This window comes from Cygnus olor, assembly GCF_009769625.2.
Source record: "Cygnus olor isolate bCygOlo1 chromosome W unlocalized genomic scaffold, bCygOlo1.pri.v2 SUPER_W4, whole genome shotgun sequence".
Taxonomy (NCBI): Eukaryota; Metazoa; Chordata; class Aves; order Anseriformes; family Anatidae; genus Cygnus; species Cygnus olor.
In genome coordinates, this window is record NW_024429075.1 from 590,062 (window position 1) to 615,927 (window position 25,866).

The 25,866-nt window shown below is 49.8% G+C and overlaps 1 protein-coding gene across 2 annotated transcripts in view; it reads left to right on the plus strand.

Annotated features, from left to right (window-relative positions):
• Positions 1 to 4,289: 4,289 nt before the first annotated feature.
• The window catches only part of LOC121062963 (protein mono-ADP-ribosyltransferase PARP8-like), a 149,552-nt gene continuing 127,975 nt past the window's right edge, over positions 4,290 to 25,866 (plus strand). Inside the window, exons 1-2 of one of the 2 annotated variants that reach the window (XM_040543264.1) lie at positions 4,290 to 4,386; positions 5,177 to 5,231. In XM_040543264.1, coding sequence (XP_040399198.1) covers positions 4,296 to 4,386; positions 5,177 to 5,231 — 146 coding nt within the window. In that variant the 5' untranslated portion in view covers positions 4,290 to 4,295. The remainder of the gene's footprint in view (positions 4,387 to 5,176; positions 5,232 to 25,866) is intronic. The other variant, XM_040543263.1, reaches the window with a different exon arrangement.

Below are 25,866 nucleotides of genomic sequence, written 5' to 3' on the forward strand. Positions count from 1 at the left end.
TAAACCCATTACATTCCACCCCTCGCATCTGTGAAAAGCGTATTTAAGAATAATTACAATATACTCTTACTTTACAATTATCGCAATCTTCACAAACTTCACTTACATCAAAAAAAAAAAAAAAGAATTCCCCACACCAAAATAAACATAACATCATCACAACACCGACGAGGTGGACAATTTACACACACACCACCCCTTGTCCCTTCACCACACTAATATGAAACATATTCCTCACAATTGCTTTAATTCTTCACAACTTTTACATTCATAACAATCATCCAGTCCATGTTTTGCCCGTTACTTCTATCATGTACTGACTATCATGTACCCGTTACTGACTATCATCCTTATCTGAAATTCCTTGAGCCCCACATTGGGCAAGTAAAAACCATAAGAAATTATCACGGATTTGGGGTAGGAGGTTTAAAGAAACCAATCTTCTGGCAGTATCGGACAACAAATGGCACAGAAACTATAGTAATGCTGAGTCGTACTGGAGCAAACAATTTGTGAATAGCATATGCCAACACAAATGTGCTTGTACCAGCAGCCCTTTTAGATTGCAGCGATAATTCACTGAAACCAAGTTTGAAGAGAACTGCAGTCATATGCACACCACTTGACACAGCCAGGTAGAAGATTCCTAGAGATACTAATGAAATTCCAACATGGAATGAAACCCCTACAGCACCATATTCTTTGACAACTTTCTCAGCTACTGGGATTTATTGAGTTTGTGTTCACTGCTGCGATCTGTGGCTGCCTTTTCAGGGGATCCACCCGCATCCTTGGCCGAGCTGCCGGCGGCGGCCCGCAGCGCCAGCAGAGGGGCCGGCGGGCTGAGGGAGGTGGGGGGGGGGCGGCCCGGGGGCGGCGGCGGCGGCGCTTGCGGCCGTGCGGGCTGTCGCGGAGCGCGGGCTGTGCGCGGCTCTGCCTGGCCTCGCAGGGCGGACAGAGCGGGGGCCCGCGGGGCCGCGGGCCCGGGCGCAGCAGCAGGCGGAACATGGCAGCGCCCGGTGCGCGCGGGCGGGCTCCCAAACCGGAGAAACGCAGCAGCCGGCGGCGGGGCGGGCGTGCGGGTGCCCGGAGCTGACAGCGGGGCGGGCGGCGGCGCTGATGGTCGCAATGGCATCGAGCGCAGAGTGGCTGCCATGGGTTGGGATATTGTCTCTGCCTCTATTCCCAAGTCTGTCAGGTTTACTTCATCTGGCGGTACGCTGTCACCGCTTTTTATCTCACCCGCCTGCATAGCCTGAGTGGCTGCTGTCAGTACCCTTTTTTCCGCTTGCCATGATCTCAGTGTCTCAGTTACTAAGCGCCAGGTCGTCATCACCTCAGCAGCTGTTGTATCTCCCCACGAGGCAGCGTCCCATATAGTTGTCCCAGCATTTTCCCAAGTTTTTAAATCAAACACCGCCGAAACTGTCGACGGGGCCCCATTCTTTTGCAAAAATTTCAACAATAGTTTTATCGTATACGGATCATATTTTACTCCCCTTTTTATTAGTAGTTGCGTGGTTTTACTATGGCCTCTTCTTCTGCAGTGAGGTTAGCTCCCATGATTAATGCCCAGCCGCTCACCTGTCCTTCAGGTGATGTCCTGGGGTTGAAGCTGCAGTCCAGCTGCGAGCTTGACTCGTTCGGCTGGGTTCCCTTTGGATGTTCGTGTAGCGCTGCTCCTCCCCTATCACATCGGGGTCACCGTTTGAAGGGATGCAAGACACAGATTCCTGACGGCTCTTGAACAGGAGACCCTTTATTGCCATTTTTCACTACTACATATACTTTCCCCGTAGCCCCACGTGCTGTCCACGCACCCGAATCTGTCATATAATTGGTTAGAGACCCTCTGACACGTGCCTCGAGCCAGGCAGCAATTGGCCACTGCCCAAAGCTCATCTTTAACACTGCAGCCAATTTACTTTATCTCGACCTTGCTCAAGTTTTTGTTTCTACTGCTTGTTTCCTCATTATCTCTAATTCAGGGATGTGTGAAACAGCGCAAAGCCACCTGCGAATTCCTTTCCCACAGCTTTGCACTTCACCAGGCCCATGTTTTTGAGATCACAAACTCAACCAGGACGTGGTCACTGCAGCCCAGACTGCCTCCAGTCTTGACCACTTTAATGAGCTCTTCCACTTTGGTGAGCACCAGGTCCAGTAACGCTTCTCCTCTGGTTGGCTTGTCTAATACCTGGACCAGGAAGTTATTCTAAATGCATTCTAGGCATCTCCTGGATTGCTTACAGCCTGCTGTGTAGTTTTCCCAGCAGACATCTGGGTGGTTCAAGTCCCCCCATCAGGATGAGAGCGTGCGAGTATGATGCTTCTTGTAGTTGAAGCAAGAATGCCTCATCCACAGGTGATGTTCTCAGGTATGTTTCCTTCACTCAGAGGTGCATCCCCTTTCCCCACTGCATCTAGTTTAAAGCCCTCCTGATAAGCCCGGACAGCTTACTGCTCAGAACACTCTTGCCCCACCTGGTCTGCTGTGCCCCATCCCATGTCAGCATGCCCAGTCCCTCAAAAGTGCGTCCAAGGTCGTAGAACCCAAAACCTTGAGCATGGCACCAGCCTCGCAGCCAATCATTCACACAGCCCGTTCGTCCTTCTTCTTGGGTCCCAGTCACCAACTGGGAGGACAGAGGAGAACACTACTTGCACTCCCTATCCCTTCAACATCTTTACAAGGGACATAAAGTCCTTTTTGATTTTTCGAAGTCTCCTTGCTCAGCATCGTTTGATCCTACTTGAAAAAGTAGTAAGGGGTGGTAGTCTTTGAGACCCACCAGACTTAGTAGCCTCTTTGTAATATCATGAATATGGGCCCCAGGCAGGCATCAAACCTCTCTGGAGAGATTGTCCGGATGGCAAATTGGAGCCTCAGTGCCTCTCAGAGAGGAGTCTGCAATGACTAACACCCTTCGTGCCTTCTTTGTGGCACCAGTTCTGATGCAAGTGATAGACTGAGCCAACTTTGTATGGTTGCCCTCTCCAAGGTCTTAACCATTACTCACACAGTGTCCTCTCTCTAGTCCTAGAGCATCGTATCTGTTGTGCAAGAGCACTTCAGGGGCAAGGGGGAGACTCCTCCTCCATCTCCAGTCAGAGACAAGGATACACTCTCCCTTGTCCTGTGAGTCTTTCAGATGTGCTCATTCTGGGCTGCAAGCTTGCTTGCCTTCCCCTTGCCTAGACTTAAGGCAGGGTTGTTGTTCAGACTGTGTCAATGTATAATACCATTTGTCAATCTCCCGCTCAGATTCCTGGATGCTATGTTGTCTGGTGAGCTCCTCTTGCAACAGAGCCACCTGTTTGAAAAGCTCATCCAGCTTTGCACACCTGCACCCATGACACCCAACTCTGCCTTCAGGACCTAGGGGGTCTTCCAGAGACTTTGCACTGTCCCCGTGCCCCGCCGCCTCCGGCGTTGCGCAGCGCGGCGCTGCCCGCTTCCTCCCCGGTGCCGGCCTGGGAGCCGTCCCCCCGCCCGTCCACTTGCCATTTGCATTTCTCTGCTGTTCGGGAGCCTATGCTCGGGGCTGGAGCGGAGAGAGGAGGCGAGGGCCGGCAGTGGCCGAGGCCACTGAGCCCGCCACCGCCTCCTGGGCTGCTCGCATGGCTCTGTGCATCCGCCCCTTCCTTCCCCCGCGCCGCCTACGCCTGGGGAGCCGGCGTGGGCCGTACGTGCCGAGCCCCGAGCGAGGGTGGGGTCTGCGGCTTGGCGTCGCTGCAGCAGCGTCGGCCCCGCCTCGCCGCCAGGGACCGGGTGCGGGCGCCGCCACCGCCGTGCTCTCCGCGCTGCTGCTGCGCGGCGATCGCCGCTGCTGTCGGGAGGGGCAGGGATGTGAGCAGTCGGGTTGCTTGCCCCCCCCCCCCGCCTTTACCTTTTTTTTTTTTTTCCCTAAAAAAAACACCAACCAACAACAACAAACAGAAAAAAAAAAAGCAAAGAAAAAAATCATCAGGCAAACAACCTAAAAAAAAAAAAACAAAAACGAGGGCGTGGGGGGTTGGTGGGATCCGCTGGATCTGTTGTCAGGGAAGGAAGAAATTGCCATCCGCCGGCAGAGGTAGCACATCTGGGCGGGCACACCTGGGCATGCAACATCGTTTCCCGCCGCCTGCCTCCTCCGTCCTCCATCCGGCCGAGCGGATCCCTTCGGGGTGCGGGGAGGTTTCTGCTCGCTGTCCCCGGGGTCCATCTTTCGGACTGAATATTAAAACTGGCAGCGCGGGGGGAGGGGTGGGCTGGAAATAAAGGCTGCTTTTTTTCCCCCGGGATCTATTTCATGGGGATGTGCTCAAGACAAGAGAGGATTCAGAAGGATATTGACGTTGTGATCGAAAAGTGCAAGGCGGAGAAGGACTACCTGTTTGCAGGTGAGTTTCCCACCCGGGCGCCAGGTCGGCGGCGCGGAGGCTGCCGTTGCCCGCTCCAGACCCCGCTCCCGCTGCCCGAGCTGTGCCTGTGCTCTTCGCTGCCGTTCCCGGGAGCGGGGCCACCGCGGAGCTGGCGTGTGCCTCCCCAGAGTCCCCCTTTTCCTCCTTCTCCTGCTCCTTTCCTTCCGAGGGCATGTGAGGGCAGAGGAGACCAGGAGCCGACTGGGAAAGCGGGGAGAGCATCCTGAGTCAAGGAGCGTGGCAGCAGCGACATGCAAAACCTTGCGGGTGTGCGAGTGTGCGTGTACCCGTGCACCCCCCCACACCCCCCCCGCTGCCAGGCGCAGACCTCCGGCGGCAGCTACATGGCTATTCTTTGGGTTCCCGCGCCCCTCGGTGCATGCGTTTTTCTCTGAAAGCCCGCCCGTCTTCGGGGCTGGGGGAACGGCAAGTCCCCTCCTGTGCAAAACCCCGGGTCTTCGCCGCTGCCTTGGCGGGGGCTGCGAGGTGCCGGCCGTGATTTGCCGTCGCAGTAGCCTGGCTTGTGGCTGCCTGTTGCCGTTACCGACGATGGAAATTCCTGCCGTTGCCATAACACTAGAGCACTTGTTGCAAAGGGGCTGAGGGGAGTTGCTGCATTTTCTCTGATTTACGCAGAACACTTCCCGCCCCTCCCCCCCCTTCCCCGTGTCGGTAGCAGAATGCTGGTCTGTAAAAGCTCAGCAATTTCGGCCAAAGTAAAGAACCAACGGGATGCCAAGTTGTAATAACGTAGCTCTTTGTATTTCAGATTTCAGGTACTCAGACTCCACCTTTACCTTCACCTATATTGGAGGCTCCAAAAGGTACTTTTTTTTTTTTTTTTACAGTCATGACACCCTTCATTTCCTGCTTGCAGTGAGGTGCATTGCTTCAGTACCGTGGCAGGCTTTTTTGTTTCCTCTCCTTTTGCAAGGAGGATCAGTAAAACATCTGCATTCGCACAAACTTAAACTGAGGACAAAGTGTAGAAGGAGGTGATCTGAAAGGTGATCCTAGCTGTTGGAGACTCCTTTGTCTGAGTGCTGCTCCATGGCACTTTGCTGTTCCTATTTTTAAATTTGTGTGTATATTTCTGCCATACGTAAACTTAACTGAAACATAGCAACGGCATCAACATGAAGTTAATTCATCCAAAAAAATGAAAAAAGTTATGATTTTAATAAAAAACAGGGCAAATTTCACATCAGCAGCTCATTCTCTTGCATTTAAGAGGCACTTTTGTTCCCATGACAGATGCAAGACTGTCTGCAATTGACCGAATTAAACTACTGAGATGTTAAGTGAAATGTCAGTATAGCTTATAAGGTTATAAAATTGTTTTACTAAATGTTAGTTTATATATTATTTCTAAATGGATCTGAGTTTTTGGTTATAAACTGGATTGTGCATGTATACTTTTTTTTTAATCTTTCACCATTTGTTGTGTTTGTCTGTTTTCAAAAGGAAATATTAGTCGAATAGTCAAAAGCTCATATTAGTTGAACACAGAGCCTTTTTGCTTCCCTGGCTCTTAGTTACCCTTTACTTGATAGAGTATTTACAGTATATGCTAGGTCATCATCTTATCTTTTAGCTGAAATTTATTAGACTTGGCAAGATGTCTAGTTTATTATTATTATTATTATTATTATTTTTTCTCAGTTTATCTTTGGTGATTGTTTTTTCTTCCCAGGATATGTCAGGTTTAAGTACTGTGTTCTGGAGTCTGCTCTTTGCAATTGAACTCAGTGCAGGAAGTGTTCCCACAGCCATTGGTTCTGGTTTGTGCACACTTCAGGGTCTGGCTGCAGGACCAGGCTCCCAGATGGTCTCCAGGCTGTTAGACTGCTCAGAAAAATGCATTCCCACCTCACTACCCCGTCTTTACCTACTGAAGGAAAGACAACTTGGGTCATTTTCAGTAGAGTAGAATAATTCACCCAGTAGCTGAGAATCAGACGTATTTTCAGGTTGCTTGAAGTATACGCTTTAATTTAGGGTTTTAGTATACATTTTGTTTTGGTCTTGTTTTAAAAGACAGTCTTGAAATTTTTGATACAGTAAAAATTATCCTAGAGAAATATTCTTTAGCATTTAGTTAAAACTAACCCCCCTCCTTTTTTTTTTTTTCCCTTAAAAAAACCCAACCAAACAAAAACACAAGTATAGCTCTTGGCACAATATCTCATACTGACAGAAGAATGCTAAAAGAGAAATGCAGCTAGATAGACTCCTAAAATATTCAGCACTTATCTATGCATTTCGGTAAACTCAGTCACAAGAGAAGAGCTGTACCCAGATTGACTTGCGGAAAACGGATTCCACAATCAGTAAGATTGTAAAGTAGGTATGTTTATTCAGCGCTGGGCAGCACGGGGGGTAGTCCCGCCAAAGTCGTGCGCGCCTGACGCGGCAACTTGCCTTGGTTATATGCAGTAAAGAGTTACATATGCATGAAGTTTCACAATACGCCTATACACATTCATAACCTGTCCCCACTTCGTATTAAAATTAGTTCCAAGGAGTCATTTCCATAAACTCCTCCCATCTGCGCTTGCGCAGTGTATTCTGGTGGTGGTCGTCGGGGGTCGTGGGGATGAAGGTTGATGACTCTTCCTCGTCACCGCTAGTTGACCTCTTGTCTTTGCGCAGACTCAGTTGCTCCTTGGCTCTTGTCCATCTGCAGGACCAGTTTCTACCAGTTTCTTAAGATAGGCTCACTCTCTTATTAGGAGACTGACCTTGGTAAGGGGCCCAAGGCTTCTTGCTTTAGTTAATTTGCACAATGCACCATAGTTAGCAAAGACACTAAGTACCATCCTAGTTTAATGCCATCAGCGCTCTATCTCTACTTCATAAGATTCTCCTAACTCCCTCTCTCAAGATTCCCAATCATAGGAAAAATTATTCATGTAGACATTTACAAATCCCTTGCAATTTGGCTATCATCCCATTGCGTATACTTGCTTGTTTTCAAAAATATTCAGCAAGGCTGTTTTATTGGAAGATATCAATATGCAGCCACGATAATTCTTGTATGTATATTACTATTTACATCTGAGCCAGAAATTTATTTTCTTCATTTTACACAGTCAAGAAATAGACATAATATCATGTAACATAATTCCAATACATATCATGGATAAAGTATGCCGAGGTGATCAGCTCTGGGGCAGACGCGTTCTGCAGCAGCGGGGGAGATCGCGACGTGCGGGAGGTTTCCTGCTTCGGGGCAGCTCGAGGCAGCCGAGGGAGAGCGGCAGGCCGCAGCCCTCGCGAGAGCGACTGGCTTGGGCGGAGCTAGGAACGGTCTGCCTGCCCGCCCCCCCAATACGTTCAAAGGCAGCCCCTACGGAGCGTGAATGACTAGGAGCGTGGTGCGTCAGTGCGTGCAGGTGGAATGCTGTCTATTCTGGGAGCAACACGGAGCAGCTTTCCAGTGAGGCAAAAATGGTGTCCATCTGCTGCACCTGCCGGGCTGAGACCGAAACCCAGACAGAGGGGCCACGCCCCACCCCCTGGCAGATGCCTCTACCCAGATGGACCTCCCAAGGACTGAAAGAGCTGCCCAGATCCTCAGTTGCAGGGAACTCCAGAATCTGGAGGTCCCCCTAGGGCCTGAAGCAGAGTTGCGTGATGTGGCTGCAAGTTTGATCTGATAGGTGAACTCTCTGAGCAAGTTGCCAGGTTGCAAGAGGAGCTCAGCAGGCTGCAATGCATCCAGGAATCCGAGTGAGAGATCACTGCATGTGTGGTGATTTTACTTGGGTGGGCAGCTGAGGTCCACCACAGCCGCTCTTTCACTCCCCCTTCTCAAAGGGAAAGGGGGAGAAAATACGATGAAAAGGGCTCAGGGGTTGAGATACAGACGGGGCGATCACTCAACAATTATTGTGATGGGCAAAACAGACTCAGAGTAGAGAGACAGTAAAATTTATTACCTATTACTAACAAGCTAGAGAAGTGAGAAACAAAGAAACCAAAAACACCTTCCCCCCCCCCCCCCCATCCACCCTCTTCCACCTCCTCCCCCTGAGCAGTGCAGGGGAATGAGGGTTGCGGTCAGTCTATAGCACTTTGTCTCCGCTACTCCTTCTTGGTCACTCTCTTCCCCTGCTCCAACACGGGGTCCCTCTCACGGGATGCAGTCCTTCCCAAACTGATCCTGTGTGGGCTTCCCACAGGCAGTAGCTCTTCAAGAACTGCTCCAATATGGGTCAGTACCACAGGGTCCATCCATCAGGAGCACACTGCTCCAACATGGGTTCCCCACGGACAGCAGCTCCTGCCAGGTCATCTGCTCCTGCGTGGTCTCCTCTCCACGGGCTACAGTTCCGGCCCGGAATCTGCTCCTGTGGGGGTCCGCCACAGGCCGCAGCCTCCTTAGGTCACACCCACCTGCTCCACCGTGGTCTCCTCCACAGGCTGCAGTGTGGAAATCTGCTCCACTGTGGTGCACCATGGGCTGCAGGGGGACAACCTGCTCCATCATGGTCCTCTCCACAGGCCACGGGGGAACTTCTTCTCCGGTGCCTGGAGCACCTCCTCCCCCTCCTTCTTCACTGACTTTGGTGTCTGCAAGGCTCTTTCTCACTCCTCGCTCTCCCAGCTGCTGTTGCACAGCAGTTTTTTTCCCCCTTTCTTAAGTATGCTCTCACAGAGGCGCAAACAGCATCGCTTATCGGCTCGGCTCTGGCCAGCAGTGGGCCCCTAATCTAACATGGGGCAGTTTCTGGATTCTTCTCACAGAAGCCATCCCTATGGCCCCCCGCTACCAAAATCTTGCCACGTAAAACCACTACAGCATGGTATCATGTACTGGTGCAGGCTGAGCAACAGCCCTGCCATTAGTCCTCGTAAGGGTGTGGTAAGGTGGTTTCCAACCTGAAATTGGCAGAACTGATGGACTCGCAAGACAAAGGAGGCTGGACCCTCATCTCTGCTTGGAGCAGAGTGAGGAATCTCCTCCTTGCCCCTGAAGTGCCCCTACACAGCAGATATGATGCTCTGGGGCTCAAAAAAGGAGAGGGTGTCAGTAACAACAATGGCAATGGTCAAGACTCAGGAAAGGGCAACTGTATGAAGGTGGACCAGCAAACCAGTTGTATAAGAACCAGTGCCACAAAAAAAGCATGGAGGGTGTTGGTAATTAGAGATTCCTCTCTGAGAAGCACTGAGGTGCCCATTTTCCACCCAGACAATATCAAGAGAGAGGTTTGCTGCCTGTCTGGGGCCCGCATTCGTGACATCACAAAGAGGCTACCAGGCTTGGTTAAGTCCGAGGGCTATCACCCATTCCTCCTCTTTCATGTAAGGACAACTGAGGCTGCAACAAGGAGACTCTGAAACATCAAAAGGGACTTCATGTCCCTTGGAAAGATGCTGAAGGGATCAGGAGCACAAGTCGTGTTCTCCTCAGTCCTCCCAGTTGGAGACTGGGACCCAAGGAGGAGGCAGCGTACGGATCAGGTGAATGATTGGCTGCGTAGCTGGTGCCATGTTCAGGGTTTCAGGTTTTATGATCTCGGGCATGCTTTTGAGAGACCGGGCTTGCTTGTTGTGGTTTAGCCCGGCTGGCAGTCAAACACCACACAGCCGTTCGCTCACCCTCCCCCCTCCCTCTCCGGGATGGGGGAGAGAAACGGGAAAGTGAAGCCTGTGAGTTGAGATAAAGACAGTTTATTAAGACAGGGAAAAGAATAACAACAATAATAATAATAATAATAGTATTAATAGTAATAATGTGTACGAAATAAGTGATGCACAATGCAATTGCTCACCACCCGTTGACCGATGCCCAGCCTATCCCCGAGCAGCCGGCCACCCCTCCACCCCGGCTAGCCACCCCTATATATTGTTCAGCATGACGTCAGATGGTATGGAATACCCCTTTGGCCAGTTTGGGTCAGCTGTCCTGGGTCTGTCCCCTCCCAGCTTCTGCTGCATCCCTAGCCTGCTCGCTAGCAGGACAGAGAGAGGCTGAAAAGTCCTTGGCTTGGTGTAAGCACTGCTCTACAACAATTAAAACATCAGCATGTTATCAGCGCTCTTCTCATCCTAATCCAAAACATAGCACCCTGCCAGCTACTAGGAGGAAAATTAACTCTGTCCTAACTGAAACCAGGACACACAGGATGGGGCACACCTGACGAAGGGGGGCAAGAGCATTTTGGGCAGCAAGCTGGCTGGACTCATTAGCAGGGCTTTAAACTAGATTCAGCAGGAGAGGGGGATGTACCTGCAAGTGACTCAAAAGAACCACTGAATGCCAATACTTTAGAAAACAGCAGGGAAACACCTGTGAATAGTCCCATAGGAATTAGGAAGGACTCTTCTAAAAAAGTGATGTGGCCTATAGCTCAGCTGAAGTGCCTCTACACCAATGCATGCAGCATGGGAAACAAGCAGGAGAAGTTGTAAGCCACGGTGCAATTAGAAAACTATGATCTAATTGCTATCACAGAAATGTGGTGGGATGAATCACACAGCTGGAACATTTGAATGGAGGGCTACAAGCTTTACAGGAGAGACAGGCAGGGAAGGAAGGGTGGGGGTGTTGCCCTCTATGCTAAGAAATGGATAGATTGTGAAGAGTTGCCTCTGAGAAACAGCCAAGAGCAGGTTGAGAGCCTGTGGGTAAAAATTAAGGACCAGACCAACAAAGGACACCTTGTGGCTGGGGTTTACTACAGGCCACCCAAGCAAGGGAAGCCTGTAGAAAAGCTGCTGGGAAAGCTATGCAGCAGGCTGTAAGCAATCCAGGAGACTCCTGGAGTGCATTGAGGACAACTTCCTGGTCCAGGTACTGGACAAACCAACCAGAGGAGAAGCGTTACTGGACCTGGTGCTCACCAGTGCAGAAAAGCTGATTAAAGAGGTCAAGATCGGAGGAAGCCTGGGTTGCAGTGACCACACCCTGGCTGAGTTTGTGACCTTGAGGAATATGGGCCTGGCGAAGAGCAAAGTCAGGACCCTGAACTTTAGAAGAGCCAATTTCCAGCTGTTCAAAGAATTAGTGGATGATATCCCATGGGACACCGTCCTTAGGGACGGAGGATCTGATCAGAGCTGGCTCTGACCAAGCCTCGTCAGCCGCTCTTGTGAGGGCTGCTGGGTCCTGACGGCTCCCTTGACTGCCTTGAGGGCCTTCGGCGAGTGATTGGGACCTTCTAATCCCAGGGGAACTTACTAACTGTTCCATGAGCAGCCTAAAGTCTGCTCTCCCTATATCTAGGGTTGAAGTTTTGGTGGCAGTTTTCCTCTAATCACCAAAGATTGTAAACTCAACTTCTTCATGGTCACTATGGCCAAGATGGCCACCAATTGCTACTTCACCCATGAGACCTTTTCTGTTCAGAAGCAACAAATCTAGGAGGGCACCTTTAGATCACTTGTGTCTGTATTGGGACTAATTCAATTTTTGATTTTTCCTGTTCATCCCTAATAATTTCCCATATTTTTCATCGCTCATAAATAAGGAGCTGAAAATACCCATTGGCATATTTTTTCCACGGATTACTTACTGTACAGAATATGAATTCTTATTTGAGTCAGAGTCAAATCACTCGTAGTCAAAATGCCTACTTTAATAAGCTTCAGCAGTAAATTTTAAACTGCTGGGAGAGTTCAGTTTAGTTACAATTAAAATTAAGAAAGGGATGAAATTTGAATACATCTAGAAAAAGTCCCATATACAATTACACCTTGGAATTAAATCACACTTAAGAGTACAGCTCTTAAGAAATAATGTCCTCCTTACTACAGGAGGGTGCATATTTTTATAGATGTTTCATTGAACTAGCCTCATCTGAGGAAAAGCCTTAGAAATCAAATCATTGGGACTGTTAATTCTATACTGTGATAAGGAAATTTAATACAAAAATAGCAAAGAAGAAATGAGATTGAGCAGAATCTTGTTAATAGTACCATCACGATCTCTTTGCACTGTTGAATACCAAAAACTGTCAGGTAGCTTTAATCATGTATTTTCTGAGAATAAAAGCATTTTCTTTGATAAACCGGCTGATAATGTTACCTCATAGTGTAGTGTGAGCACTGTAGTGCTATTACTAAGACAAGAGGGAATGGCCTCAAGTTGTGCAAGTGGAGGTTCAGGTTGGAAATTAGGATAAATTTCTTTTTAGAAAGAGTGGTTAGGTATTGGAATGGGTTGCCCAGGGAGGTGGTGGAGTCACTGTCCCTGGGGGTGTTTAAGGAAAGGTGGGATGTGGTGCTTAGGGACATGGTTTAGTGGGTCATATTAGAGTCATAGAATCATAGAATATCCCGAGTTGGAAGGGACCCATAAGGATCATCAAGTCCAACTCCTGGCACCGCACAGGTCTGCCCAAAAGTTTAGACCACAGTCCAATCTCTTCCTAAATTCAGACAGGTTTGGTGCAGTGACTACTTCCCTGGGGAGCCTGTTCCAGTGTGCGACCACCCTCTTGGCGAAGAACCTCTTCCTGATGTCCAGCCTAAACTTCCCCTGCCTCAGCTTAACACCGTTCCCGCGAGTCCTATCACTAGTGTTTACGGAGAATAGGTCACCTGCCTCTCCACTCCCCCTCGCGAGGAAGATGTAGACTGCGATGAGGTCCCCCCTCTGCCTCCTCTTCTCCAGGCTGAACAGGCCCAGTGACCTCAGCCGCTCCTCATATGTCTTCCCCTCTAGGCCCTTCACCATCTTGTAGCCCTCCTCTGGACACTCTCCAACAGTTTAATGTCCTTTTTGTACTGTGGTGCCCAGAACTGCACACAGTACTCGAGGTGAGGCCGCACCAGCGCAGAGTAGAGCGGGACAATCCCTTCCCTCGACTGACTAGCAATGCCGTGCTTGATGCACCCCAGGATACGGTTGGCCCTCCTGGCTGCCAGGGCATACTGCTGGCTCATATTCAACTTGCTGTCAACCACAACCCCCAGATCCCTCTCTGCGGGGCTGATCTCCAGCGTCTCATCGCCCAGTCTGTACGTATAGCCAGGGTTGCCCCGTCCCAGGTGTAGGACCCGGCACTTGCTTTTGTTAAACTTCATGTGGTTGGTGAGCGCCCAGCTCTCCAATCCGTCCAGATCTCTCTGCAAGGCCTTTCCACCCTCAACAGAGTCCACAACTCCTCCAAGTTTGGTGTCGTCGGCAAATTTGCTCAAAACACCTTCTAGTCCTACATTCAAATAGTTTATAAAAACATTGAAGAGGACTGGCCCTAAAATGGAGCCTTGAGGGACCCCACTAGTGACCATCCGCCAGCCAGATGTGGCCCCATTTACCACAACCCTTTGAGCCCTGCCCGTCAGCCAATTGCTCACCCATCGTATGATTTTTTTGTTAAGTTGTATGCTGGACATTTTGTCCAGTAGGATCCTATGGGAAACTGTGTCAAAAGCTTTGCTGAAGTCCAAAAAGATCACATCAGCTGGTTTCCCTTGATCGACTAGATGGGTGATCTTATCATAAAAGGAAATCAAATTTGTTAGGCAGGACCTACCCCTCATGAACCCATGTTGGCTGGGACCAATGACTGCATTGTCCCCCAGGTGCGCTTCAATAACTTCAAGAATCATCCTCTCCATAATTTTACCAGGCACTGACGTGAGACTGACAGGCCTGTAATTGCTAGGGTCTTCTTTCTTACCCTTCTTGAAAATTGGCAGAACATTTGCCAGCTTCCAGTCTACTGGGACCTCTCCAGATTCCCAAGATCGTTGAAAAATAATTGAGAGAGGTCCCGCGATGACGTCTGCCAGCTCTTTAAGCACCCTGGGATGAATCCCATCCGGACCCATGGACTTGTATGGAACCAGATGGAGCAGCAAATCCCGCACACGTTCGGGGTCGGTTGGGAGTTTGTCCTTCCCACCGTCATGGTCCTCCAGCTCAGGGCACCTGGGGTCCCGAAGCCCATCATCAGCGTTGAAGACAGAGGCGAAGAAGGCATTAAATGTCTCTGCTTTGCCTATCTCATTGTCTGTGAGGAGACCTTCCCCATCTAGTAGCGGACCTATGTTTTCTTTGGTTCTCCTTTTTCTGTTAACATATCTAAAAAAACCTTTTTTATTGTCTCCCACAGACATGGCCAGCTTCAACTCTAGTTGGGCTTTGGCCACACGAATTTTCTCCCTGCAAACACGAACAGCATCCCTATATTCCTTCCTCGTCGCCTGACCCTCCTTCCAGCAGCCGTACACTTTCTTTTTTCGCCTAAGCTCCAGTAGAAGATCCCTGGTCAGCCAGGCCGGCCTTCTGCCCTGCCTGCCTGACTTCCGATATTTTGGAATTGCCTGATCCTGTGCTTTTAGGAGGCAGTGCTTAAAGATGGACCAGCACTGATGGACACCAATGCCTTCAAAAGCAGTTTCCCAGGGGACCTTGCTGACTAGTTCCCTGAGCAGCCTGAAGTCTGCTTTCCCCATATCCAGGGCTGAAGTTTTGGTGGCAGTTTTCCTTCTGTCACCATAAATTCTAAACTCAACCACTTCATGGTCACTATGACCGAGACGGCCGCCAATTGCCACGTCTCCCACAAGACCCTCTCTGTTCTCCAGCAACAGATCTAGGAGGGCGCCTTTCCTAGTTGGCTCCCTTAGCACCTGCACCAAGAAGTTATCATCGAGGTGCTTTAGGAACCTCCTGGGCTTGCTCGTGTCAGCCGTGTGGTGATCCCAGTTGACGTCTGGCAAGTTGAAATCCCCCATAAGGACAAGGGGAGTTGATCTCGAGGCATCTCTTAGTTCCGCAAAGAATAATTCATCGGCGTTCTCGTCCTGGCCAGGTGGTCTGTAATAGACTCTCATAACGACATCCCCTTTATTTGTTCATCCCTTAATCCTTACCCAGAGGCTCTCAACTTTGCCATCGCCAACTTGAAGTTGTCTGTGTGCAGTGTAGATGTTCCCACAGAATCACTCTGGCCGAAGGAAGGTCCCGTGCCCCAGAAAATATCAGCTCTGCACTCTCTCTTGAGAGATAACAATGATTTGAATCTGCAGAATTTGGGGGGTTTCACACCAGTCCTGGCCATGCCATTTCCATTTTGGCTGTGCTACTGGCGAGCATGAGCTCTGTACAGTTATGTAGGCATTCCTTCCCCACTTGTTATTTTCCACCCCTCTATCTTCTGGCCTTTTGTTTTCCAGAGGTGCTTTGCATATTGATTTATTCGGAGAAAAACTGGTATCAGTTGTGTTCATACTGTTGGCGCAGAGAGACATGAAACAGTTGGTATTTAAAAACTGTACTAAGCAAGCTAACAACACAGAGCAGCTATAGAGCACATATCTCTCAGTTCTCTTCAGAATATATTTATATATATACTGAAATGCTTGTTTCAGTTATTGGGAAGTTTCTCGAGAATAACAAAGGATGTTCAGACTGTTAATCAGGTTTAAAATTAGGTTTAAAAACTTTTTTAACTGGGATTTCTGTTGTACCTAAGGTTGAACACAGATGTTTAGGAATAATATGTATTTCAGATCTTTCAATGTAGGTGCTGCACATGCGTAAGAATGCATTTTAGTTTGAACCAATAAAAGCTGTATGCTCTTAGGCATTAGAGAAAATGTTTTAAATATGACTGCAAAGCAAATAAGAAAATAGATGTTGCTTTATCACAAAATCACAGAATCACAGAATGGCCGAGGTTGGAAGGGACCTCTGAAGATCATCTAGTCCAACTCCCCTGCCAAACAGAATCACCTAGAGCACATTGCGCAGGATGGCATCCAGCGGGGTTTTGAATTTCTCCAGAGAAGGAGACTCCACAACTTCTCTGGGCAACCTGTTCCAGTGCTCTGTCACCCTTACAGTAAAGAAGTGCTCCCTCATATTCAGCCGGAACCTCCTGTGCTTCAGTTTTTCCCTGTTGCCTCTCGTCCTGTCACTGGGCACAACTGAAAAGAGAGAGGCTCCATCCTCTTGACACCCTCCCCTCAGAAATTTATATACATTAATGAGGTTTCCCCTCAGTCTTCTCTCTTACAGGCTAAACAGGCCCAGCTCTCTCAGCCTGTCCTCATACGACAGGTGCTCCAGTCCTCTAATCATCTTAGTAGCCCTCCTCTGAAACTCGCTCCAGTAGTTAGTTCTATGTCCCTCTTGTACTGTGGAGCCCAGAACTGGAGACAATACTCCAGGTGTGGCCTCACCAGGGCAGAGTAGAGGGGGAGGATCACCTCCCTTGACCTGCTGGCAACACTCTTTCGAATGCACCCCAGGATACTGTTGACCTTCTTGGCCACAAGGGCACATTGCTGACTCATGGGCAGCCTGCTGTTCACCAGGACTCCCAGGTCCCTCTCTGCAGAGCTGCTCTCCAGCAGGACACCCTCAGCCTGTACTGGTGCTTGGGGTTATTCCTCCCTAGGTGCAGGACCCTGCACTTGCCCTTGTTGAACTTCATGAGGTTCCTCTCGGCCCAATCCTCAAGCCCGCTGAGGTCCCTCTGAATGGCAGCACAGCCCTCTGGGGTATCAGCCACTCCTCCGAGCTTTGTGTCATCAGCAAACTTGCTGAGGGTGCACTCTGTTCCATTGTCCAGGTCATTGATGAATAAGTTGAACAGGACTGGACCCAGTACCGACCCCTGGGGGACACCACTAGCTACGGGCCTCCAACTAGACTCTGCAGTACTGATCACAACCCTCTGAGCTCTGCCATCCAGCCAATTATCAATCCACCTCACTGTCCACTCATCTAGGCCGCAATGCCTGAGCTTGCCTATGAAGATGTTATGGGAGACAGTGTCAAATGCCTTGCTGAAGTCAAGGTAGACCACACCCACCGCTCTCCCCCTCATCTACCCATCTAGTCATCCCATCACAGAAGGCTATCAGATTGGTTAATCATGATTTCCCCTTGGTGAATCCATGCTGACTATTCCCGATCACCTTCTTATCCTCCACAAGCTTGGAGATGACCTCCAGGATGAGCTGTTCCATCACCTTTCCAGGGATGGAGGTGAAGCTGACTGGCCTGTAGTTACCTGTGTCCTCCTTCTTGCTGTTTTTGAAGACTGGTGTGACAATGGCTTTCTTCCAGTCCTCAGTCACCTCTCCTGCTCTCCATGACCTTTCAAAGACGATGGAGAGTGGCCTAGCAATAATATCAGCCAGCTCCCTCAGCACCCAAGGGTGCATTCCATTGGGGCCCATGGATTTGTGGATGTCAAGTTTGCTTAAATGATCTCTGACCCAATCCTCCTTGACCAAGGGAAAGTCCTCCTTTTTCCAGACTTTGTCTAATCTTCAGGGTCTGAGATTCCTGAGGGCTGATATTAGCAGTGAAGACTGAAGCAAAAAAGGCATTCAGCAACTCTGCCTTCTCCGTATCTGTTGTGGTTTAACCCAGCCAGCAGCTAAGCACCACACAGCTGTTCGCTCACCCTCCCCCCTCCCTCTCCGGGATGGGGGAGAGAAACGGGAAAGTGAAGCCTGTGAGTTGAGATAAAGACAGTTTATTAAGACAGGAAATAATAATAATAATAATAATAATAATAATAATAATAATAGTAATAGTACTACTAATAATAATGTGTATGAAACAAGTGATGCACAATGCAATTGCTTACCACCCGCTTACCGATGCCCAGCCTATCCCCGAGCAGCCGGCCCCCCCACCCTGGCTAGCCACCCCTATATATTGTTTAGCATGACGTCAGATGCTATGGAATACCCCTTTGGCCAGTTTGGGTCAGCTGTCCTGGGTCTGTCCCCTCCCAGCTCCTGCTGCACCCCCAGCTTGCCCGCTGGCAGGACAGAGCGAGAAGCTGAAAAGTCCTTGGCTTGGTGTAAGCACTGCTCTGCAACAATTAAAACATCAGCATGTTATCAGCACTCTTCTCATCCTAATCCAAAACATAGCACCCTACCAGCTACTAGGAGGAAAATTAACTCTATCCTAACTGAAACCAGGACAGATATCCACCCCTTATTCCATACCATTTATGTCATGCTCGGGTGACACTCTTTCCAATGCATTCCAATTAATCACCATTTTCATCTATGGTGTATAGAATGTCCACTGAGTTTGTTTCATCTGTGACTGACTTCAGGCTCCATCTGTCACAGCAGTCTTCTCAGGGCAGAAGAGATGGTGTGTGATGTTGGATTGTCACACATTGAAGCCTGTTCTCGTTCCATCACATCGCTGTGCTTGTCCATTTCTATCAAAATTCATTCATCATTATCGGCGTGGCTGTTACTGTGATACCATTAATGGGACGCTGACATATAGCAATCATGGCAGTGATGACATACAGTATTATATAATAATTAACATACTACAATTCAACTCATGGGCTATTCTCACCCAGGATTAAATCCCCTTGAGGTACACACCGGACCTCCCCATTCTTTTGCATTACCCACCAAGTGCATCCAGGTCCCTGAGCAAAAGCAATCTCACGAATGGGTTTGCCTTTTCCTGAGGCAGGAGTAGCCCAGACTGTTTTACCCAGCATGTTTCTTACGTGCACTACAGGAACTTTATCCCCTTCTACAGTGCGTAACAGGTTTGATTGGGCAGGTCCAGCTCGGTTGGCAGATCCTCTAGTATTGACTAACCAGGTGGCCTTTGCCAAATGTGTATCCCAATTTTTGAATGTCCCAGCAACCATGGCTTTCAGTGTAGTCTTTAACAGTCCACTGTATCGTTCAACTTTCCCGGAGGCTGGTGCATGATAGGGGATGTGATACACCCACTCAATACCATGTTCTTTGGCCCGAGTGTCTATAAGGTTGTTTTGGAAATGAGTCCCACTGTCTGACTCAGTTCTTTCTGGGGTGCCATGTTGCCATAGGACTTGCTTTTCAAGGCCCAGGATAGTGTTCCGGGCGGTGGCATGGGGCACAGGATATGTTTCCAGCCATCCGGTGGTTGCTTCCACCATTGTAAGTACGTGGCGCTTGCCGTTGCGGGTTTGAGGGAGTGTGATGTAATCAATCTGCCAGGCCTCTCCATATTTATATTTCAGCCATCGTCCTCCATACCAAAGAGGCTTTGACTGTTTGGCTTGCTTGATTGCAGCACATGTTTCACAATCATGAATAACCTGTGCTATAGTGTCCATGGTCAGGTCCACCCCCCGATCACGAGCCCATCTGTGTGTTGCATCTCTGCCTTGATGGCCTGAGGTGTCATGGGCCCATCGGGCTATAAATAATTCACCTTTATGTTGCCAGTCCAGGTCCACCTGAGCCACTTCAATCTTAGCAGCCTGACCCACCTGCTGGTTGTTTTGATGTTCTTCAGTAGCCCGATTCTTGGGCACATGAGCATCTACATGGCGTACCTTTACAACCAGGTTCTCTACCCGGGCAGCAATATCTTGCCACAATGCAGCAGCCCAGATGGGTTTGCCCCGGCGTTCCCAGTTGTTCTGCTTCCATTGCTGTAACCACCCCCACAGGGCATTTGCTACCATCCATGAATCAGTATAGAGATAGAGACCTGGCCACTTTTCTCATTCAGCAATATCTAAGGCCAGCTGAACGGCTTTCACTTCTGCAAACTGACTCAATTCACCTTCTCCCTCAGCAGCTTCTGCAACTCGTCGTGTAGGACTCCATACAGCAGCTTTCCATCTCCGATGCTTTCCCACAATACGACAGGACCCATCAGTGAACAGGGCATATTTCTTCTCATTTTCTGGTAGCTTGTTGTACAGTGGGGCTTCTTCAGCACGGGCCACCTCCTCCTCTGGTGATATCCCAAAGTATTTGCCTTCTGGCCAATCCATAATAACTTCCAAGATCCCTGGGCGACTGGGGTTTCCTATTCGAGCCTGCTGAGTAATCAGTGCAACCCACTTGCTCCATGTAGCATCAGTTGCATGATGTAGAGGGGACCCTTCCTCTGAACATCCAGCCTAGTACCTGCAGTCGGGGTGCCAGGAGGAGCTGCGCTTCAGTACCGACCACTTCCGAAGCAGATCGAACTCCCTCATATGCTGCCAATATCTCCTTTTCATTTGGAGGGTAGCGGGCCTCAGATCCTCTGTATCCCCGACTCCAAAACCCCAGGGGTCGACCTCGAGTTTCCCCAGGCTCTTTCTGCCAGAGGCTCCAGGTGGGACCATTCTCCCCGGCTGTGGTGTAGAGCACATTCTTTACATCTGGTCCTGTTCGGACTGGCCCAAGGGCTACTGCATGAACTATTTCCTGCTTAATTTGTTCAAAGGCTTGTCGTTGCTCAGGGCCCCATTCGAAAGCATTCTTCTTATGGCTTACATGGTAGAGCGGGTTTACAATCAGACTGTAATTTGGAATGTGCATTCTCCAAAACCCCACGACACCTAGGAAAGTTTGTGTTTCTTTTTTGCTAGTTGGTGGAGACATAGCTGTTATTTTGTTGATCACATCCATTGGGATTTGACGACGTCCATCTTGCCATTTTATTCCTAAAAACTGGATCTCTCGTGCAGGTCCTTTGACTTTGTTTTATGGCAAAACCGGCCTTCAGAAGGATTTGGGCTGTTTTCTTCCCTTTCTCGAAAACTTCCTCTGCTGTGTCACCCCACACAATGATGTCATCGATGTACTGCAAGTGTTCAGGAGCTTCCCCCTGTTCCAGCACAGACTGGATCAGTCCATGGCAAATGGTAGTGCTATGTTTCCACCCCTGGGGCAGCCGATTCCAAGTATATTGGACTCCCCTCCAAGTGAAAGCCAACTGTGGCCTGCACTCTGCGCTAGAGGGATGGAGAAAAATGCATTAGCGATATCAATTGTGGCATACCACTTGGCTGCCTTTGATTCCAGTTCGTACTGGAGTTCTAGCATGCCCGGCACTGCAGCACTCAGTGGTGGCGTGACTTCATTCAGGCCACGATAGTCCACTGTTAGTCTCCACTCACCATTAGACTTTCGCACTGGCCATATGGGACTATTAAAAGGTGAATGAGTCTTGCTGATCACTCCTTGGCTCTCCAGTTGACGAATTAGCTTATGGATGGGAATCAGGGAGTCTCGGTTGGTGCGATATTGCCGCCGGTGCACAGTTGTGGTAGCGACTGGCACTTGCTGTTCTTCAACCCTCATGAACCCCACAACAGAAGGGTCCTCTGAGAGACTGGGCAAGGTAGACAACTGTTTAATGTCCTCTGTCTCTAAGGCAGCTATGCCAAAAGCCCAGCGGAACCCTTTTGGGTCCTTGAAATATCCTGTTCTGAGACTATGCTAAGGATGCACGGAGCATCCGGGCCAGTCACAATACGGTGTTTTTGCCACTCATTCCCTGTTAGTCTCAATTCAGCCTCCACTACAGTTAACTGCTGGGTTCCCCCCGTCTCCCCATAAATATAGATGGGCTCTGGCCCTTTATAGCTTGATGGCATTACAGTACACTGTGCACCGGTGTCTACCAAAGCCTTATACTTCTGTGCGTCTGACGTGCCAGGCCATCGAATCCACATAATATCCTTTGTCACCAGGGCACCCGCACCGTTCATCAGCGTGCTGACATTTTCCCCTTTCTTCCTTTTTCTACCAATCTCTTTGAAGAAGCCTTTCTTGCTGTCCTTGACATCCCTTGCCAGATTTAATTCCAAATGGGCCTTCGCCTTCCTTGTCGCATCCCTGCGTACTCTTACAGTGTCCCTATATTCCTCCCAAGTGGCCTGTCCCTTTTTTCACATCCTGTAAACTTCCTTCTTCTGTTTGAGTTTTGCTAGGAGCAACCAGCTCATTCATGCACATCTCCTGCCCCCTTTGCTTGTCTTCTTGCTCATAGGGATGCACAGATCTTGAGCTTGGAGGAACTGATAGTTGAATACTGAGCAGCTGTCTTGGACCCCCCTTCCTTCCAGGGCCCTAACCCATGGAATTCTTCCAAGTAGATCTCTGAAGAGGCCAAAGTTTGCTCTCCTGAAGTCCAGGGTTGCAATCCTACTTTTTGCCCTGCTTCCTCCTAGCAGGATCCTCAACTCCACCATATCCCGGTCACTGCAGCCAAGGCTGCCCCTCACCCTCACATCTCCAACTAGTCCTTCCTCATTTGTTAATACAAAGTCCAGCAGCACACCTCTCCTTGTTGGCTCCTCTACCACCTGTGCCAAAAAGTTTTCATCAATGCAATGCAGGAACCTCCTGGACTGTTCATGCCTAGCTGTGTGGTCTTCCCAGCAGATATCAGGGTGGTTGAAGTCCCCCATGAGAACCAGGGCTTGTGACTGAGAGGCTACTTCGAGCTGTCTGAAGAAGACTTCTTCTACCTCCTCTTTTTGATCAGGCGGCCTGTAGCAAACACCCACAACAGTGTCAGCCATGGTAGCCTGCCCTTTAATCCTTACCCACAAGCTCTCAGCTCGCTCTTCATCCACCCCTGGGCAGAGCTCCACGCATTCCAGTTGCTCTCTCACATAAAGAGCAACTCCACCACCTCATCTTCTTGGCCGGTCTTTTCTAAAAAGCACGTAGCCTTCCATGACAGCATTCCAGTCATGTGAGCTATCCCACCATGTCTCCATGATTGCAATGAGATCATAGCCTTGCGACCGCACGCAAATCTCCAGTTCCTCCTGTTTGTTTCCCATACTACACGCATTAGTATACAAGCATTTCAGGGAGCTGAAATGCTTATTTCTCATGCTGCGTGTATATGTATAGAAACATTTCAGATGTCTTTCATTGAACTCAGCCCCTCGCGGGGCAAACTGAAGGGCCTCACCAGCATGCAGTTCCTTTAAAACTGGTGTGCAGTACCATAGCTTATCACTGGTGGGCCTGTTTTTGTCCCTTTCCCCCTTCAAATCTAGTTTAAAGCCCTGTCAATCAGCCCTGCTAACTCCTGGGGAAAAATCCTTTTCCCCCTCATAGAAAGGTGCTCCCCATCAAGAGTCAGTAGGCTTGTTGTCATGTAGACCTTCCCATGATCAAGAAACCCGAAACTGTGTCGGCGGCACGAGCCTTGGAGCCACATATTGATCAGCTGGGTTTGCCTGTTCCTTTCAGTATTGACCCCCGCTACTGGAAGGATGGAGGAAAACACTACCTGTGCACCTAATTCTTCAGTCAATCGCCCCAAAGCTCTGAAGTCCCTTTTCATTGCTCTTGGGCTTCTCTTTGCCACCTCATCACTGCCAACTTGAAAAACCAATAAAGGATAATAATCAGAGGGGTGTACCAGGCGAGTGGCTCTCCAAGTGACGTCTCTTACCCGTGCCCCAGGGAGACAGCAGACTTCCCTATGGGTCGTGTCTGGATGACAAATCGGGCCCTCAGTTCCCTTCAGAAGGGAGTACCCTGTGACTATAACCCCTCTTTTTTTTTTTTTTTTTTTTTGGTGGGGCTTGTTGTGATGCGGGGTGTAGGTCGACTTGCCCTGGGCAACTCCCCCAATGTGGATGGACTATGATCCACATTGTTGTTTGTTTGCCCATCAAGTTCCAGAGCCTCATACCTGTTGTGTAGGGGCACCTGGGAAGGTGAGGTATGCAGCAGGGGGGTTCGTCTGCTGGGCCGAACAGGAACCTGCTTCCACTCCCCCATCTCTTAGATCCCCTCCCTCTGCCTGGCGGCAAGGGGGTAGGGGAACCTTTGTTTCCTGTACAGTGGCTGTGGCTGGCTGAGGAGCCTGCCTCAGGGATGGTAGAGCTCTTCCCCACCAGTCATTCTTGTTCTCTGACTCCCTGATGCTCCTCAGCCCGCCCACCTCCTCCGGAAGCTCTGCCATTAGGCAAAGCAGTTCAACCTGGGCACACCTCCCATAGCCATGCTCTCTACTGCCATCTTGTACCGGCATAAGAGTAGGGCACACCTGGCAGCCTGACACCTGGGTGGCAACATGTTCCCCCGAGAACTCTGTCCCTAAGCACCAGGTCCAACCTTTCCTTAAACACCCCCAGGGACAGTGACTCCACCACCTCCCCGGGCAACCCATTCCAATGCCTGACTACTCTTTTTGAGAAGAAATTTATCCTAATTTCCAACCTGGCACAACTTGAGGCCATTCCCTCTAGTCCTATCACTAGTTATCTGCAAGAAAAGGCTGACCTCCAGCTCCCCACAACTTCCTTTCAGGTAGTTGTAGAGAGCAGTAAGGTCTCCCCTGAGCCTCCTCGTCTCCAGAATAAACAACCCCCTCTCCCTCAGCCACTCCTCATAGGACTTGTTTTCCAGACCCTTCACCAGCTTCGTAGCCCTTCTATGGACACGTTCCAGGGCCTCGATGTCTTTCTTGTAGTGAGGAGCCCAAAACTGAACACAGTACTCGAGGTGCAGCCTCACCAGAGCAGAGTACAGGGGGATGATCACCTCCCTGGTCTTGTTGGCTACACTAGTCATGATACAAGCCAGGATGCCATTGGCCTTCTTGGCCACCTGGGCACACTGCTGGCTCATGTTCAGATGAGCATCGACCAACAACCCCAGATCCTTTTGCTCTGCACAGCTTTCCAACCGCTCTGCCCCAAGCCTGTAGCGTTGCATGGGGTTGTTGTGACCAAAGTGCAGGACCCAGCACTTATTCATGTTGAACCTCATCCCATTGGCCTCTGCCCATCGATCCAACCTGTCCAGGTCCCTCTGCAGGGCCTTCTTACCCTCCGGCAGATCAACACTTCCCCCCAACTTGGTGCCCTCTGCAAACTTACTGAGGGTGCACTCAATCCCCTCATCCAGATGATCGATAAAGACATTAGAGGATGGGCCCCAGCACCGACCCCTGGGGAACACCACTCGTGACCAGTCGCCAGCTGGATTTTGCTCCATTCAACACCACTCTCTGGGCCCAGACACCCAGCTAGTTTTTAACCCAGCAAAGAGTGTACCTGTCCAAGCCATGGGCTGCCAGGTTCTCCAGGAGAATACTGTGGGAGATCGTGTCAAAGGCTTTGCTGAAGTCTAGGTAGACTATGTCAACAGCCTTTCCCTCATCCACCAGGCGGGTCACCCGGTCATAGAAGGAGATGAGGTTTGTCAGGCAGGACTTGCCTTTCATGAACCCATGCTGACTGGGCCTGATCCCCTGGTTGTCTTGCACATACTGTGTGATTGCATTCAGGATGACCTGTTCTATCACCTTTCCTGGCACCGAGGTCAGGCTGACAGGCCTGTAGTTCCCCAGTTCCTCCTTATGACCCATCTTATAGATGGGTATCACATTCTCAAGTCTCCAGTCATCTGGGACCTCTCTGGATGACCATGACCACTGATAGATGATGGAAAGTGTCTCGGCAATCACATCAACAAGCTCCCTCAGCACCCTTGGGTGGATCCCATCTGGCCCCATGGACTTGTGACAGTCCAGGTGGAGCAGCAGGTCTCTAACTGTTTCCACCTGAATTGTGGGGGATTTCTTCTGCTTCCCATCCCAGACTTCCTGGTCGGGAGGCTGAGTACCCCGAGGATGACTGGTCTGACTATTAAAGACAGATGTAAAGAAGACATTAAGAACCTCAGCCTTCTCCTTATCCTCAGTAGTCATGTTCACCCCTGCATCCAGTAAAGGTTGGAGATTCTCCTTGG